A 15,623-nucleotide genomic window follows, 5' to 3' on the forward strand; every position below is an offset into this window, starting at 1 on the left:
TTTCTCTGTGTGGTTAATTCTTTAATCAATGCTTTGCAGCATGTATCCATTGTTCTGCACAAGCTAGGTAAATTATCAGTTACTTTAGCAACCACATTTTTCATATTCCAAATGTAGAGTTTGATTCAGCTTTTGTGTTTAATTAAGGCTGAGTTGCTCTGTTTTACTCATTTGTATTCCCTATCAGTCTTTCCGTAGCTTTGTGTAAATGGATATCTCCTGTTCCCGTCTATTCTGTTGGGAAAAGTGTTTATCCACAGCTTCTGTTGGATTTGAATTTGCTTGGCAGGGAAATTAGTGCTTTCTTGGGGCACCTATTTTTGTATTGGATGCCAATACCCTGTAGGCATTAAAGTTTGTCTTTTAGCTTCAAGCGACAGTGATGTTCCTGCAGATCCAAACTGGCAGATATCAGTAGCCTAGATGCAGTGTTTATTAGAGCAGAGCAAGGCTTGAGGGTAACTATGCCAAGTCTTGGCTCATTAAACTGGCAGGAAGATTCACGAAGGCTGCTTTTAAAGATAAGGACAAGAATTGGCACAGGGTAGGCAAGAGTAGGGGAATGGCAGTGGGTAAGCCATGTGGTTGGTATCTTCTGTCTTTCCATACATAATTTGAAGGCAAGAGCAGACTCATTGAGATAAATGAGCTGTCGTATAAGCAGAAGTGCTAGCATGGTGGAGTAATAATGTGCAGCAGTTGTTGCTGCAGTCTAATTGGCAGTGGTCTGAAATATTGGGGTTAGAAGGTGGGATCAACTCTCTGCTTTTCTGGAGTCCTAAATAGTTATTAATTCCTTAATTTTGAAGAGTTTTGGTGAAGACTAGTGTAAGAAAATGAGCGATATGTCTTTTGTCATGATGGGGATGCAATGTGGAATTAATGTAGCCTACAGTTTCTTAATCCGTGAGGGAGCTCCCTTCCAAAGTTTCACAAACATTGATATTCTTCTAGATATTTCAGCTGGCTTAACTTCAACATGACTGCCTCTTGTCTCTGTTTGCAGAAGACTTTATGGTTTTGGATGACTGATCTGAGTTGGGATGTTTAAGGTTTGATAGGGTAACTTGGTGTGAATAAATACTTCAAATTAGAATGAGCAAATTGTGCTCTTACCCCCTTAAAAATGAGGTCCTGTAAGAGCAGACGAAAGATACTTGGTTTTGTGTTGCTATGTTAATGATTTCTATAGAGCAGAATCTTATTAATAGATTAGATTAGTAGAGTCCGAGCTATTTAAAATGATTTAAAATATTTGGTCTAATTGTTTGTCTTGCTAATAATCTAAATTATTGTAAATAAAAAGCTCATTGCGATATAACCAAAAAAACCTTCACTCTTTCCAAGGCTTTACTTGGACTTAAGCAGGGTCTTTGAAGGGTTTTGGCAAGGTTGCATTTTGTTTACGTTGTGGTTCAGGGTACTACCTATGCTGTGGCGTTTGGATGGAACAGAGCGGGCTGGAGAGGGTAGGAATTGTATTCTTTGGGAAACTTTTGAAGCTATTCAAAGCATGACCTTAAGGATGCCTGGGAGAGACATGAAAGTGCAAAGATGTGGGTCATCAAGCAGTAAATCACCCCTTTTTTGCAGTTACTGAACAATGAATAAGAACTTAATAGTAACCAGGAGTTTCACCCAACCATGAGTTGTGGTCAACAGAGTTGAATCCAGTTGGCGGTCACAGGCAGTGCTCACCAGGGCTCAATATTGGGGATTGTTCTTTATCAGTTATCTGGATGAGATGATCAGTTGCACTCATGGTTAGTTTGCAGATGACATCAAGTTGGACAGGAGTGTTGATCTGCCTGAGGGTAGGAAGGCTCTGCAGAGGGACCTGGACAGGCTGGACCAATAGACCAAGGCCAGTTGTATGAGATTCAACAAGGCCAAGCGCTGTGTCCTGCTGTTGGGTCACAAAACCCCCATACAATGCTACAGGATTGGGAAAAGAGGCTGGAAAGCTGCCCAGCAGAAAAGGACCTGGGGTTGTTGATTGACAGACAGCTGAACATGAGCCAGCACTGTGCCCAAGTGGTCAAGGTGGCCCACAGCATCCTGGCTTATATCAGAAATGGTGTGACCAGCAGGAGCAGGAAGGTGATTCTGCCCCTGTACTCATCACTGGTGAGGCTGTGCCTCAAATACTATGTTCGGTTTTGGGCCCCTCACTACAAGAAGGACATTGAGGCTCTGGAGTATGTCCAGAGAAAGGCAACAAAGCAGGCAAAGGGTCTGGAGCACAAGTCTTCTGAGGGACAGCTGAGGGAGCTGGGATTGTTTAGCCTGAAGAAGAAGAGACTGAGGGCAGAACTTATTGTTCCCTACAGGTACCTGAAAGGAGGTTATAGCAAGCTGGGTGTTGGTCTCTTCTAAGTGATGAGCGATATGACAAGAGGAAATAGCTTCAAGTTGTGTCCAAGATTTAGATTGGATATTGGGGAAAAGAAGTTTTTTACTGAAAGAGTGGTGAAGCATTGGAACAGGCTGCCCAGGGAACTGGCAGAGTCGCTATCCCTGCAGATGTTCAAAAAACGTATAGACATGGCATTTTGGAACATGGTTTAGTAGGCATGGTGACAGTTGGACTTGGTGATCTTCGAGGTCTTTGCCAATTTCAATGATTCTATGAACATTTGATTTCCATGTCCCATAGAGAAGACCAGTACCATTAATTAGTACTTGTGTGACTATTGCAGATCTTTATTGTACCACAGGACCGTGGTCTGCTCTCCATGATACCAACCTGTAATGCGCTTCTACCTATGAAAGAAGCCTGTACTGAAGCTGATACTAAATTTCCTGCTTGCGTGGTTTTAAAGCTATGTTTCATTTGTTACGCTGTGGTCTGTAGCTTGAAAATTGCTGATAAAGTCTCAGGATTACTTGAGTGAAAGAGGCAAAGATTTTCCATGATTAAGTGGATGCTTTTGTTTCTATTTCAGGAAAGCCCCACAGCATTGGCAGCTCTGAACGGATTCAGCTCTCAGGAATGTACAATGTTCGAAAAGGGAAAATACATTTGCCAGTCAACAGATGGACAAGACGCCAAGCTATCCTTTGTGGAACATGCCTGATTGTCTCATCAGTAAAAGAAAGCCAGACTGGAAAGATGCATGTTCTCCCTTTAATTGGTGGAAAAGTAAGATATTTCATTTTACGTATTTGATTGCTTAACCCCTATCTCTTTAAGCAGAGAAGATTGCATTCAATTATGATGATTGCTAGTCTCCCAAAAGCTTTTTTTCTGTAAATGGTGTTATCAAAGAATATAAATGACTTTTGATTATGGTCAGATTAATATTCAACAATTTACAACATTTGGATTAAAATGCAACAGAAAAGCAAGGGAAACATTGTTTCCGTTTCCTGTGTGCAGTGTTAAATGTTTTGCATGGGCAATAGTAGATGGCCAAAGGACACATGCAGCTGTATTATGTATGATCTGTACCATGGCTCTTCATCCAGTTTTTATCCATGCTGGGTTACTCTTAAGATATGAAAATTAACCTTGGGCTTATTTAGACATTGGGTTTTTTCTGAGTGTTCAGGATTATATGAGTAGCAGTGTAACGTAAGATAACAGCAACAAACATTTTTACTTGTGAAAAGCTGGAACTGGACTTCTTTCTGATTGCTTACATCTGAAGCACAGGAGGTCCAGTCTGAACGCAAGGATTAATTTATTTTGCTATAAGGGTGACAGAGCACTGGTACACGTTACTCAGAGAGAGTGTGGAATCTTCGTCCTTTGATATATTCAAAAGCCATTTGGATGTAGTCCTGGTCAGCTGTGTGCAGGTGGCCCTGCTTGAATGGGGAGTTGGACCAGATGACCTCTGGAGGTCCTTTCCCACCTTGACCATTCTGTGATTCTGTGAAACTTTAGCGAAGGCAACAAGACTACAGCATTACTATCTCAGCCTAAATGGTGTTTCAGAACGCTATTATTGGTTTGATTAGCCAAGATAATGGGAAGAGAATCACTAGTTTGAGGATGACTTACACCTGAAATAATGTGCTTTACCTTAAACACTGATAAGTTTGATTCTTAAGAGTCATTGGATGAGAAACAAGCTTCAGATCTTCCCTGGAGGTACTGAAATAGGGATACTTTCCTCTTTCAGCAGCAATGGGTGAACTCTGATAGTGTATTCTTGGCTGTAGCACCCTGGAGAAGACAATATTCCCCATCAGCCTTCTCTTTGAGACAAAAAAGATTTATTTTTTTTTAATTCCAAAAGGGAAGAGATTGTGTACCCTTTTTGAAATTGCTTAACATGGAATTTCCAAGTTGTTTTGGGTCATAAATGCCTCATGTAATGTAGATTGTGCAGACTGTGTTAAGCAGTAAGTTAGCAACAAATTTTAAAAGAAAAAGGAGAATCGAGCAGAGAAAATGTACTGAATACTTCTGCTGACAAAGCTTGGGAGGAGGATGTTTGGCACAGAACTAAGTGTTTTTAAAATTATTGCTCGAAAAATATTCTTCCTCAGCCCCATAAATACCCTGTACTTCCTGGTTTGCAAAGGCTTTCCAGAATGCAGTGCTGAGACATTGAGACCATAAGTTGTGTGGGACTTCTCGTGTATGGTAGCAGAATGATGTATTCTGGGTGTTTTTTAGCAAGTTGAGAAATGCCAAAGAATTTAATTGGGCTGTAAGAAAAGCATTTTGCTAAGCTGTTTTCTAATAATCAAGACTATGAATTGTACTTCTTTTGGTTGTATGAAGGTAGTCTTAAATGTGTTTCTCTGGGAAATCTTTTATGGTGCTCAGTCTCTCTTAAAATGTTGACATTCTTGGTGTTTTTCTCATTTGATTCCTTCATTCTGCTGCTTTCATTCCTTATTTGTGTAGATTTCATGAACGTTTGACAGCCAAGGTCCTGCTTGAGTGCTTGAGAGGGTTAGGCCAGCTCTACATGAAGAGCTGCTCTTGGGCACACTTTAACTTTGCCCTGGGGAATTGTGTTTGATTCTTGTTCACTAACAGTTTTGTCTCTCTGTTGTAGGTGGAAGAAGTGAAAAAGCACCAGCACTGTTTAGCATTTAGCTCCTCTGGACCTCAAAGCCAGACGTACTACATTTGTTTTGATAACTTCACTGAATATTTGCGATGGCTTCGACAAGCATCAAAGGTGAGAACAGTGCTAATTCCTACCTGAATGGGATGTTTGTAGTGTTTGCCCCAGTTCTGTCTTCTCCATGCAGTGAGATAAGTTCCTCTTCTGAATTCATTGTCCTGAACTGCTGCTGTTAACTCAATTTGAGAGCTCTTGGTAACAGGCAATAGGAAGGTGAGTTTTTTCTGCATTTACACAGAGACTTCTTTCTACCCTGGTTGTGTAAGTGGAATGCTGCTCTGAACTTTCTCCCTTTTCTCATGTTGATCCAGCTATGGATTGAGTGCAGTCATAAGAACAAAAAGGATGACATATGTATCTGTCAAAATTTCAGCTTAAAAAGCTTTGTTTCAGTGTTAATAAGATCTAGAATATTTTTGGATTTTTCTAATTTGTTGTTTATGCAGAAGATTAAATTGCTAGAATTAAGGAATTTTTTTTCTTGCTTGGAAAAGTTGCTGAATCTCTCTTCAATTTTATAAATTTTTGATTTTTTTTTTAATAAGAAACGATGTTGTGTCAGTAAAAAAACCTACTAACTAAAGCCTTTATAAATCAAGTTTTATACTGTACTTAGAGCACAATTTATTAGTGGAAGTTAGGTCCTTCATTATTTCATTTTACTCTTCAGTTCCTCTTTGTGCTGTTGAAAGGTTGTGTTTGCAATTATCTATTTTATCTTTTAATCCTTGCCACTTTTTTTGATAAATCTTCTCTAAAGTAATTTAAGTATCTTGAAACACTGATTTTTATTTTCAATGTGAAAGTTCTTGCGCTGTGCTGCCAGCAATCTCTCTTTGGTTTTCTATTTGGGCCTAAACTGTCCGTTATCTTTTATAGGGCTGTCTGTTCATGCTCTGTATTATGTTAAAGCTACTTGGTTTTATGTAGTACTACTTAGAGATATTTATGGCACACTAGATCTGTTCTGTCTTTTCAGATCGCAATAATGTATTATCCTGCCTAGTGCCAGTGGTACGGCGTGGGCTGTGGGTTTTTTTAAGAGGTTTGATTATTATGTCAAACTTTCTTTGAGCAGTAACTACTGCACCTCCCAATGCATTCATTATTTAAAATATCCTTTTGTTTTTTTCCTGGTAAGTTTTAAAATTCTCTTTAAAGAAACTGTTCTGGCATCACTGCTCAGGTTTGTTAGACCTCAAGGTGGAAATCCCCAAGGCATGTTTTATGAAATGGTCAGGCATGGTTTGTCAGGTTTCTGAGTCCTTGTAGCTTTGTGGCTCTCCCTGGGAGAGTAGTGCTCTTTCATCTCCAGAGGGATTGACATCAGAGAAATGAAAGGCAATTCTAATGAGCGAGAAAAACACTGGAAAACAATGAACTTCAGAAGTAGAGATAAATGGCCAGAAAGGCCCTCTGAGTTACTGGCAGCATAAGCTTGTTCTGTGCCATGCTGTGCTTCTCTTTCTCTCTGGTTCACTCAAATGACTAACAGTATTGGGATGATAGCCAGCATGAGAACATATCCCCATGCGCTCATGATACCCTCCCATTTTTCTTATGTAAGAGTAGAAAGAAAATACATAGTTTAAAATGTCTTTTCAGACTGTCAGAACTGAAGAAACTCCATATGTTGTTCTTTTTGTGGGTAAAACGCTTCAAGGAAAAAGTGAATCTTCATTTTCCCCAACTCTCTACTCCCCAGCTCCAAAATGAGAGAGTTGCTGTTCTGGAATAATGGGTTTTGAAATAGTACTTTGTCACTTAAAGTTGATTTTTCGGATGTTTGGGTTTTCTATCCTTAGACTGAAAAATAAGATAAGCATGATTGTATGCAAGGCAGTCGTGTGGGAAGTGCTGTGCAGTAACACTTCTTCTGAAGAACAGAAACAGAGAAACTAGGAATACTGCAAAAGTATCTCAGATTTCCTCCAGCTGATACTGTTTGTGCCAAAGAGCTTAATTGTAAGGTGCATCATCCCTGATTTACGTGTACAAATAAATAAAAAAATTTCATCTTCAGCTCTGTAGTTCAGGCAACCTAGTGTTCTCACGCAGGAAAAAAAACCCCTTTATGTAAGGTGCCCTGCCTCAGGTGTTTGGAACCTACTCAGATTCAAAGAAGTTGAAATATTCTTGCTAACCAAGAAAATAAAGCACTGTATGACTAAAGGCAAGCAAATTTAGGAGGAGAGGTGTTACAGCCCTCTAACTTTGAGGTTCTAGTTGTTTGTTATGGGCTAGGTCACATGATGCATACAGAGTCGTCTTTAATCATAGCGGTTTCACTTTTGTGAATTATTATGGATAGTAGTTAAGATTGTATTTTAAGTGTAGATGTTATTAATGGTATTTGTTTTGAACCTGACATTCATGCTAACTTATGTTAAGCAGTAGTTTTTCTGCAGTCTTTCATGTTCCCTATGTGTGTCCCTGAAAACTGAGGCTTCTGATACTTACAAGTGTAATTAAAGGTTTAATTATAAATTTTAATATAGGAGGAGATCCTTGGTAAAATATGTAACTAAAATGGCTGAATTCATTTTTTTTACTATGAAAAAAATTTCTGTCTTCTGTATACTTCAAAAGAGTTAGAGATGATGTTATTTTAACTTTTCAGTAACAAGCTTAATCTTGAAAGGGGACTTGGTGAAGAATGCTTGCTCTGCAGTCTTTATCCCCACAGAATATTGGCAATGGTGTTCCAGAATGAGGCAAATCCTAATGCATCACTCCTGCAATGAATACATGTGTGCTAGATAAGATTTGAATTTATGTCTGCAGAGATTGGGGCTCAACTTAATTTAAAATGAGCATCACTTATGTATAATCTGATTCTTTCTTACAGTAAAATCTATCTTAGCCAAGACAGCTCTCGTTCTCTGCCCTGGTAAATTTTTGGAAGGGGTTTTTGAATAGCTGTTAGGGTTGATTTTCCTGTATGTATGTGTCCTGAGTTTAACAGAACTCCTGTTTTCAGGATGGACTGGAGTTATTGCACAAACACTGACCTAAATATCAAACTTGGTGGCATACTTACTCCAAATAGGTCACTTTTAGATATGCTGATTTAGCCTCAAACAGAATATTTTTAAAAGCTGGAAATGTGCCTTGTTCGTTAATATTGATAGTTATATACCACAGTGCATTTCTCTCCATTTACTTCCCAAGTACTAGAGTCCTAATTAAGGAAGCTCAAAAGGAAAACGCCAACAAATTTGGTCCTTTGTGATCTAATATGTTCGTTCTGTTGCCAAATGTTGAAAAATAGGCTTATGCAGCTGGGAGGGGGAGCAGCAGGGGAAGAAAAGGGACATCTTCACAGCCTTGAAGAATTTTGTCTGCATAAAGTTGGCATAATGGTTCTGGAACCCACACAATTACTTGCAGTGATTCTAATTTGCCACTGTTTACAACTTGAATGTCAAATGCAGAAGGATGGGCAAAGAATGTGAAGTTAACAGTGAAGACATGATGAGGGTTTTCCTTATTTGCTGCTTCCAAATCTTTAGAGCTACACCCTTAAAGCAGCAGAAGAGAGAGAGGTTGTATGGGTAAGGTGATACTGAGTGGTGGAAGTTGCTGTTGTGAGGCTCGTGTTTGGGGGTGCAGTGATGAGCTCCTTCTACGTGACACTTCTAACAGCTGAATTTAGCTGTGTTTTTCAGCATTGAATTTGCTGTGTAACTGTTGAGTGCCACACAACTCATGATGTGTGTGATCTGGCTGTAGTAAAAAGAGTTATCAATCCTCCATGTTCCAAGGCATACAATTAAAATGGAGTGTTAATGTCTACCTCAGAAATTCAGTACTGCAGAGTTTAAGTAGGGATGCATTACTGAATATTATCTTCTTGGAAATAACTTGCATCACTGGGCATGCTGAGACAGGTTATCTGAACCCTCAGAACTTCTCCCCTCTCAGCTTTAGAAGAGCAGGAAGTGTGTTGACAGCTTCATGCGACAATTATTTCCTGCTTTAGTGCTTGGTTCAACTGGGCAGGTAGAGGAAGAGAGGTGATGAGAGACAAGGGCTATAAATAATGCATGACTGCCTCATGTAGGCTGCCTGTGCATGGCTGCACTATACGTGTAGGTAGCTGGAGATGTACAGGCACACAGCCCTGTGTGCGTGCACAAAATCGGCCACTTCCCAGGCTGAGTCGCACAGCTGTGGCTGTAGCAACAGTGCATTTAATGGGGAATAAGCTATTGTGTGGGGCTGAGGTGCCAAGGTGGATCGGCAACTATACGGAAAAGAACCTTCCTCTTTAAAAGTCTAGGAATATCAAAAAAAAGACTCTTGCTTTAAAAGCTATCAACCTTAAGAGTTTTCTCCTGCCTGCCTTTGTATTTTCCCTTCCCTGTTTCAGTCACCTTTTTTCAGTGGAAATGCATGTGGTGTTCCAGACAACCCTAGCCTGCTGTGAAAAAGAGGAGACTAAGTTATGATGTCAGTGTACTTTACATTTACGAAGTACTAAAAATAGCAAGAATAGCATTTCAAGGGAGAAGGGCATGCTGCCATATTGCTGTTACTCCTTTCATGTCAGTGCAGAATGCTCTCTTCCTACGTTTGCACTGTGAAACTAGCCGAAAATTACAACAGAGTTGAGTTTAGACTATAAATATAAGTAAGGCAGGAGCCTCTGCAGCAAGAGTCTGCATCTTTCCTCGACTTGTGCAGAGACCTACCTGAAGCAGCAGTGCAAAAATTTCCTAGTTCTGACCGGGTGCCTCAGTCTTCTAGCTCTTTTTTCAGTACAAGTTCAACAACTGTGTTTGGAGACGATGTTGTAAAAGGTGAGTCTGAACTCTGTGAAGAGAATGAAGTTGATCTATGACCCCAGAAAAGCAATTTTTATTTCTGCTGAGTTAAAAATGTCTGAGTTCTGGTTGCACACAAGCTCGATGTTACACACTACATGTCTATAAATAAATTCTGTAGGATTTAAAAATGAATTCCTGAACTTGATTTCAGTTCTGCAAATGTATTTCCAAGCTAGGAGACCAAAATGGTCAGTGTGTGCAAATGTTTTACAGGAGGGTGCTGAGGAAATGCTGTGAGCAACAATTGAGCGTATTTGCTAGAGATGCTTAGCTGCTTTTCCGCTTCATCCACCTTGGAGCTAGTAAAAAAGAATCAACTATTTTTCTTTCAGTACAGAAGATTCTGCTTGTTAAAGTGATGGGTAATAAGCCATATTCATTTGTGCATATAGCTTCATCTTAATTTCAGACACTGTCAGATGCCAATGTCTTCTATCAAGCATGGTCAGCCAGGAGAAAGACTAAGGTACAGATTCCAACTTCAATGTGGAATTCAGACTTCACAGAGCTTTTTACTAAGGAATACAGACTTCGGCCAGTAAAGAACCCTTGAAGCCACTAGTTTCATGGTTAAATTAGCCCTACATTGTATTTGCCCTGGCTTGCCCACTGGCCAATTCATCTTTTTCATATGTGTTTCTAGATACTATAGTGTGCTGTAACGTCTTTGCAGAGTTCAACATTGCAGGGATTTTCATTACCAAACCTCAGTTGTCTCTGCAGGCGTTAACAACAGGCTTTTCTAATGCTTACTAGTCAGGTCAGAACCAGCTCAGAATCCTTTTTTCCAAAGCCTTGACCACAGAACAATGCCAAGGGTAAGTATAGAGAAAAATAATATACAAGTATAAAGTAGTTTGGGTTGTGACTTGTTAAAGTGCTGCAAACCTGTACTTTAGAGTCACTGGATGCAGTATCTCCTCTCCAAATGTCTGTTTAGTCTTCTAAGCAAAAGGCATCCCTCTTCTTGAGGAAACCTAGAGAACTTTACTTTAGTTTCCACAAGATCTGAATTTCCAGATGGGTATATTAACTTTTATCTTTGGCTATTGGTTATTACCTTTGGTGATTCTACACAGAATTGTTGTGTGCGATAAACACACTATTTGTGTTTTTGACATCATCTTCCGACTTTATATTCTTAGTCCATGTGTTTGAATGTACCGTTGTGGTTCTGGGCTGTTGTGTTTGTGTTGGGGACAGGTTGGAGGTCAGGGACATGGTAGTTACTGAGAGGGTGAACCATGCAGCAGTCAGTTTGCTTCCTATGCCAGTAGCACTTGGAGGCTTTAAAATGAGTCTCTATACTAGTATAACCTAAAAATGTGTTTAGCATAATGCCAACATCAGTGACATCTTTTGAAAATAGCATTTAACCAGATCCAGGGCTCTGCAGAAAAGCTTGTTTTCTCTGAGGATATCAGCTGACCAGGTTTTTTTCACATTTGTGAGGCTAAGAAGCACCATTAGCCTGTTTGCAACTCTAGATTTCAATGTCTAGTGAAAAGAAGGAACTCTGAATGATTTCTTCATTTTTCAGTGGGCCTTTTTTTAGCTGATCCTTACTTACAGGAAACATGATGACTCTAAGTTTAGTAGAAGGAAACCAATTTTTCCTTTGATACTAGGAAACGACAATATTGAGATAATGCTTCATCTAAAAATAGATCCCTAAAAATAAACCCACAGCTTCCTTTTAGCAGTGATTACAAGCATTTCAATGTAAACAAACCTCTGGCTTCCATGCAGAACTTGACTTCCTTTTTTGTGTGTGTGTGAAATCTGCAATACTTAGGACCTTTGCTCTACAGTCATATCTGGTCATTCTTCCTATGGATGGCTTTTTGTCTTCTCAAGTCAGAAAGCAGATGATTGGGCAAAGCAAACTCAAAGCCAGTTTTCTCTTTTTATGATAGCAGTTCAAGGTGTTCCTCCTCTTTCCCCACAAAACCTATTCTTCTGTGCCTTTTGTTGTTAGAGGTTAGTTGATGTTTTGGAAATGAACTTCCGAATGTGTTTCATTGTAGCCTCTCTCTGGGTGGTTCAGGCCGGACGCTTGGTGTTTTGGCTCAGCTGGTTACTCTTCCATCTCAAAGCATTTCATCCAGTTCTGATGTGGTGTAATGGGTAACTTCCAGCTTTTCTCTTAATATCTGTCCTAGCCAAATTATTGTTTCGCTATTTTAATTTTTTCTTTTTCCTTGCTGAAATTCAAAGAGTCTGTGATCCTTGTTTTGGACTTGCTGCCTTCAGTTAATAATAGAGTAGTTATTGAAGTACTGCAGCCAGGAATGAGAATGGAAAACTACATATCGCCCACACATCTGGAATAGCTTTCAAGTAATGTCTTTTGAAGCCTCTAAATCAGGTTCTGATATTATTGAAGCAATTCTTGCATAAATACAGAGAAGCATCACCATGGCTCACAGCTAGAAGCTCTGTGAGGTGTTGCAGATGTTACCTTTTAAGGTCTGTTCAATCCAGGAGGATCCTAAAGTGTTGTCAGTCATCTGTGGGGATAGAGGGGTGCGAGTGAGTAGAGGGACGTAACTTTTCTCTTAATGAAGCACAGAGGAGCTAAGTGTCGCTGTTGAACAGATCCCATGGAACTGGAGAGGCTTTTGTACTTCAGAACGTATAAGGTGATAACTGAGTAAGTCTTCAGACTGAATGGCTGTGACACTTAGAGCCTATCCAAGTAAAGTCTAGCAGAGAGATAAAAATGAGAGGCATTATTAGCAAAAACTACTTTTAGGGACATTTGGTCTCCTTAGGCTTTTTCTGTAGTCAGTGAGAGGAGCAGGGAGGTCTCCAGGAATAAGAGGGAAGTAGTGCTGGAGACCAGTTTTAGGCCTTGGGCCAGAAGAGCTATATTCATGGTTTTGTATTATAAAGTCTTTGGGTTAGCAAGCCTTTCTGAGTTACTATGAAATAGCGGCATGAGAAGAGTTCATTTCACTTTAGAATTAATCCATACTATGCAGTTGTGTTAGAACCCGGGTCAGAAACTGAATAAGAAACCTCTTATTTAAAACTAACAAAATCACACAACCCTCTCCATGTGGGGCTAGGGAGATTCAAACAAGTGAACAGCTGTTGGAAGCCTCACTGGGAAGAGTCTTGTCTAAAATCTATCGTAAATGCAGAACAGAGGTTTTTGCTGGAGGACTGCTCATTACGAAGCCTGCTTGGTGGCCGTACAGCAATTTGTCTTTGTAAAAAATTAAGTATAAGGTAAGAGCTAAGAAGACAAAGGGGTATTTTTCAGTTTTTGTGAGACTGTCACCAGTTTTGCAATATTTAGCAATTGTTTTCAGTCAAGCTATTTCAAGGATGTTAGTATTCCTTGCTTCACGAAGTGGAGATTCATCTGTCTGAATTATAAGTAGCTTAATGCTACAGCTAATTACTGTCCCTTAACTCCAGGTTGCACCTTAAGCCTTGTCCTTGCAGGGATCTTATCAGTGTGAACATCCCAGCATGACTTACCACCAAGGAAACAGTGTTGATATCACTCCCTGTGTAATACTGATACCAGTACTTGGTCTCTGAAGGAAGAGCACTTTTGCTCCTGGAGGAATGAAAATACTCATGTTCTGGTAATGACTTCAGGTAGTACTAGGCGTTTCCAAATGACAGGTGACAAATGTCACTTTTTTGACCAAGTATCACTTCCAAGATGTTGACGCAACACCTGGGACACTGATGTCTATGAAATTTCTTCTGTACTCCCATCATGAAGGGTAAAGGAGCGCGGGTTTTGCTTCATTGCCTCCATATTTCTCCCTCCCCACAGAGTTTGCTGCTACTGTTTTCTGTTAAGTTGCTACAGCTTTGCACAAGAGCCAAAATTAGAAATGAGCTATTTCTGCAGGTGGTATAAGTCTTTGTTCAGAGCTAAAGAGAGGAGAGCAGGAGCAAGTTAAATAATCTTTGTGCCCCTGAGTCTCATTGGCATGAGGTATTGGTACCAGAGGCTTTTAGCTGCATCACCTGCGGAGGAGAGATGGGGCAAGGAGCATGTGCCCTGTGAACACGGCTGCGCTGGCATGTGCTCCTGCCCTTTGTCGGCTTTTGCTTATGGCATTGCCTGTTGGGTTTATAAGTCCAACAGACCTATGCTGAATTTTATCTTTTCTTTGCAAGGCCCTTAGCTTGAGTTAGAAAGCTAATTTAAAGTTTGGAAGAAAACAACGAGGAGAGGCCAGAGAAGCCATAACCTTTTCACCTTTTGAACTGCACCCATTTTAAAAGCTGTCATTTAAAAATGAAACTGTGTGACTTTGAAGAAAAAGAAAACCTTTATATAATATATTTCTTCTCCTCTCCTCCCTCTTCATTAAGGTTTTTGGCATTAGCTTGTTTACCAGTCTGAACATTTCCTTGTCACTTGGCTGTAACTGAGAGGACCGATGTGTTTCCTGGCTGTGGAGTTCAGCACAGCAGAGGGAGGCCTCTCAGCCGAGTGGGGCTTTGATGTTTGAATAGAAAGGAGGATTAGGGTTTAAGGCAAGGTTAGTTCCGAGGCGAGGAGAGCCTGTTTGCTCTAAGCAGTTAGTTTAGCTATTTCAAGCGTATGTATCATGATTTAGTTAAGCCTTATGCAGGCATTGGTGGGATGTGATGATTATCAAACTGTTTAAATACAAATCCTAAAGGAGAAAAATTACACTGCCTTTGCATTAGCATGTCTACAGCAGGTGTAATTTAACATCATCAAATCAGTTCAAATAGACTGGGAATTTGGCTGCCTGTGCAGTGTGGGCTGTTTAGTTATTTTAATTGTCTTCTGTTGAAGTCCTAAATAGTAATTTCTTATCTCAATAGAGCTATAGGGAATGCAATAAGGGTAAACAGGAAAAAGACGTAATTACGTTAGTTTAAATTCACGCCACAGGTCACACCAAAAGATGTCCTTGTGTAAACAAGGCTTGTGTTTGTCCATACAGCTGGGTTCAGCTGTGTTCTTTGCTGACATCCATTGTCAGCAACAGATCATTTTTGTAGTATAGCCAAGATTTTAAAACAAAGACAATAATCACTCTTGTTGCATAGCTCAGTGACAGAGGTGGCATTATACTGATGGACAAAGTGAAGTGGTTTTTTAGCCCTCTGTAGCAAGAATAGGCAAGAATATTGGTTGATGCAAGTATTTTTTTCTGTATTTTTATTGCTAGCTGCTGAAGATTTACGGTGAACCCATGTAATACTTTTACCAGTCTTGCAATGTTGTTTTCTTTTTTAAAAGAATAATAATAATAATAAAAAATCAAAGCACTTCAGTCTTTTTTTTTCTTTAAGGTACTACTGGCTTTTGTGAATCATTGTTTATGCTTGCAAGTACTATTGTGGCAAAAGTAACCTGTATCTATAAAGGAGGTTTCATATTTGGGAGACTCCTAGTTCTTTGCTGTGTCTGTGGCTCTTAGGTGGGGAACAGCAGAAGGTGGTATTGCCTAAGGGAGGGACAGAGCTCCCTGGCGGCGTAATATCAGAATAAAGCTGCTGTAAGGGAAAATTAAAAGCATGATGACAATGTTTTGATACTCACAGTGGGTAGTTCCAGGGCTCTTTGTTGTACGTGTGCTATAGTTGTATCCCACTTCTTTGAAAGTGTATTTCAGTATGCCATGCTCACACAGAGACCGAAAAATAAGATCTTAAACCTCTGTAGGCCAGAGGAGAACAACTGGAGAAAAGTGTTCCT

At 39.8% G+C, this 15,623-nt stretch overlaps 1 protein-coding gene across 1 annotated transcript in view; it reads left to right on the forward strand.

Moving 5' to 3' along the window:
* The window catches only part of PHLPP1 (PH domain and leucine rich repeat protein phosphatase 1), a 144,881-nt gene that overhangs the window by 74,188 nt on the left and 55,070 nt on the right, over positions 1–15,623 (forward strand). Inside the window, exons 2-3 of the mRNA XM_069853552.1 lie at positions 2,946–3,142; positions 5,016–5,141. Of these exons, the coding sequence (XP_069709653.1) occupies positions 2,946–3,142; positions 5,016–5,141 (323 nt within the window). The remainder of the gene's footprint in view (positions 1–2,945; positions 3,143–5,015; positions 5,142–15,623) is intronic.

Source organism: Phaenicophaeus curvirostris, chromosome 3, assembly GCF_032191515.1.
Source record: "Phaenicophaeus curvirostris isolate KB17595 chromosome 3, BPBGC_Pcur_1.0, whole genome shotgun sequence".
In the NCBI taxonomy this organism is placed as follows: Eukaryota; Metazoa; Chordata; class Aves; order Cuculiformes; family Cuculidae; genus Phaenicophaeus; species Phaenicophaeus curvirostris.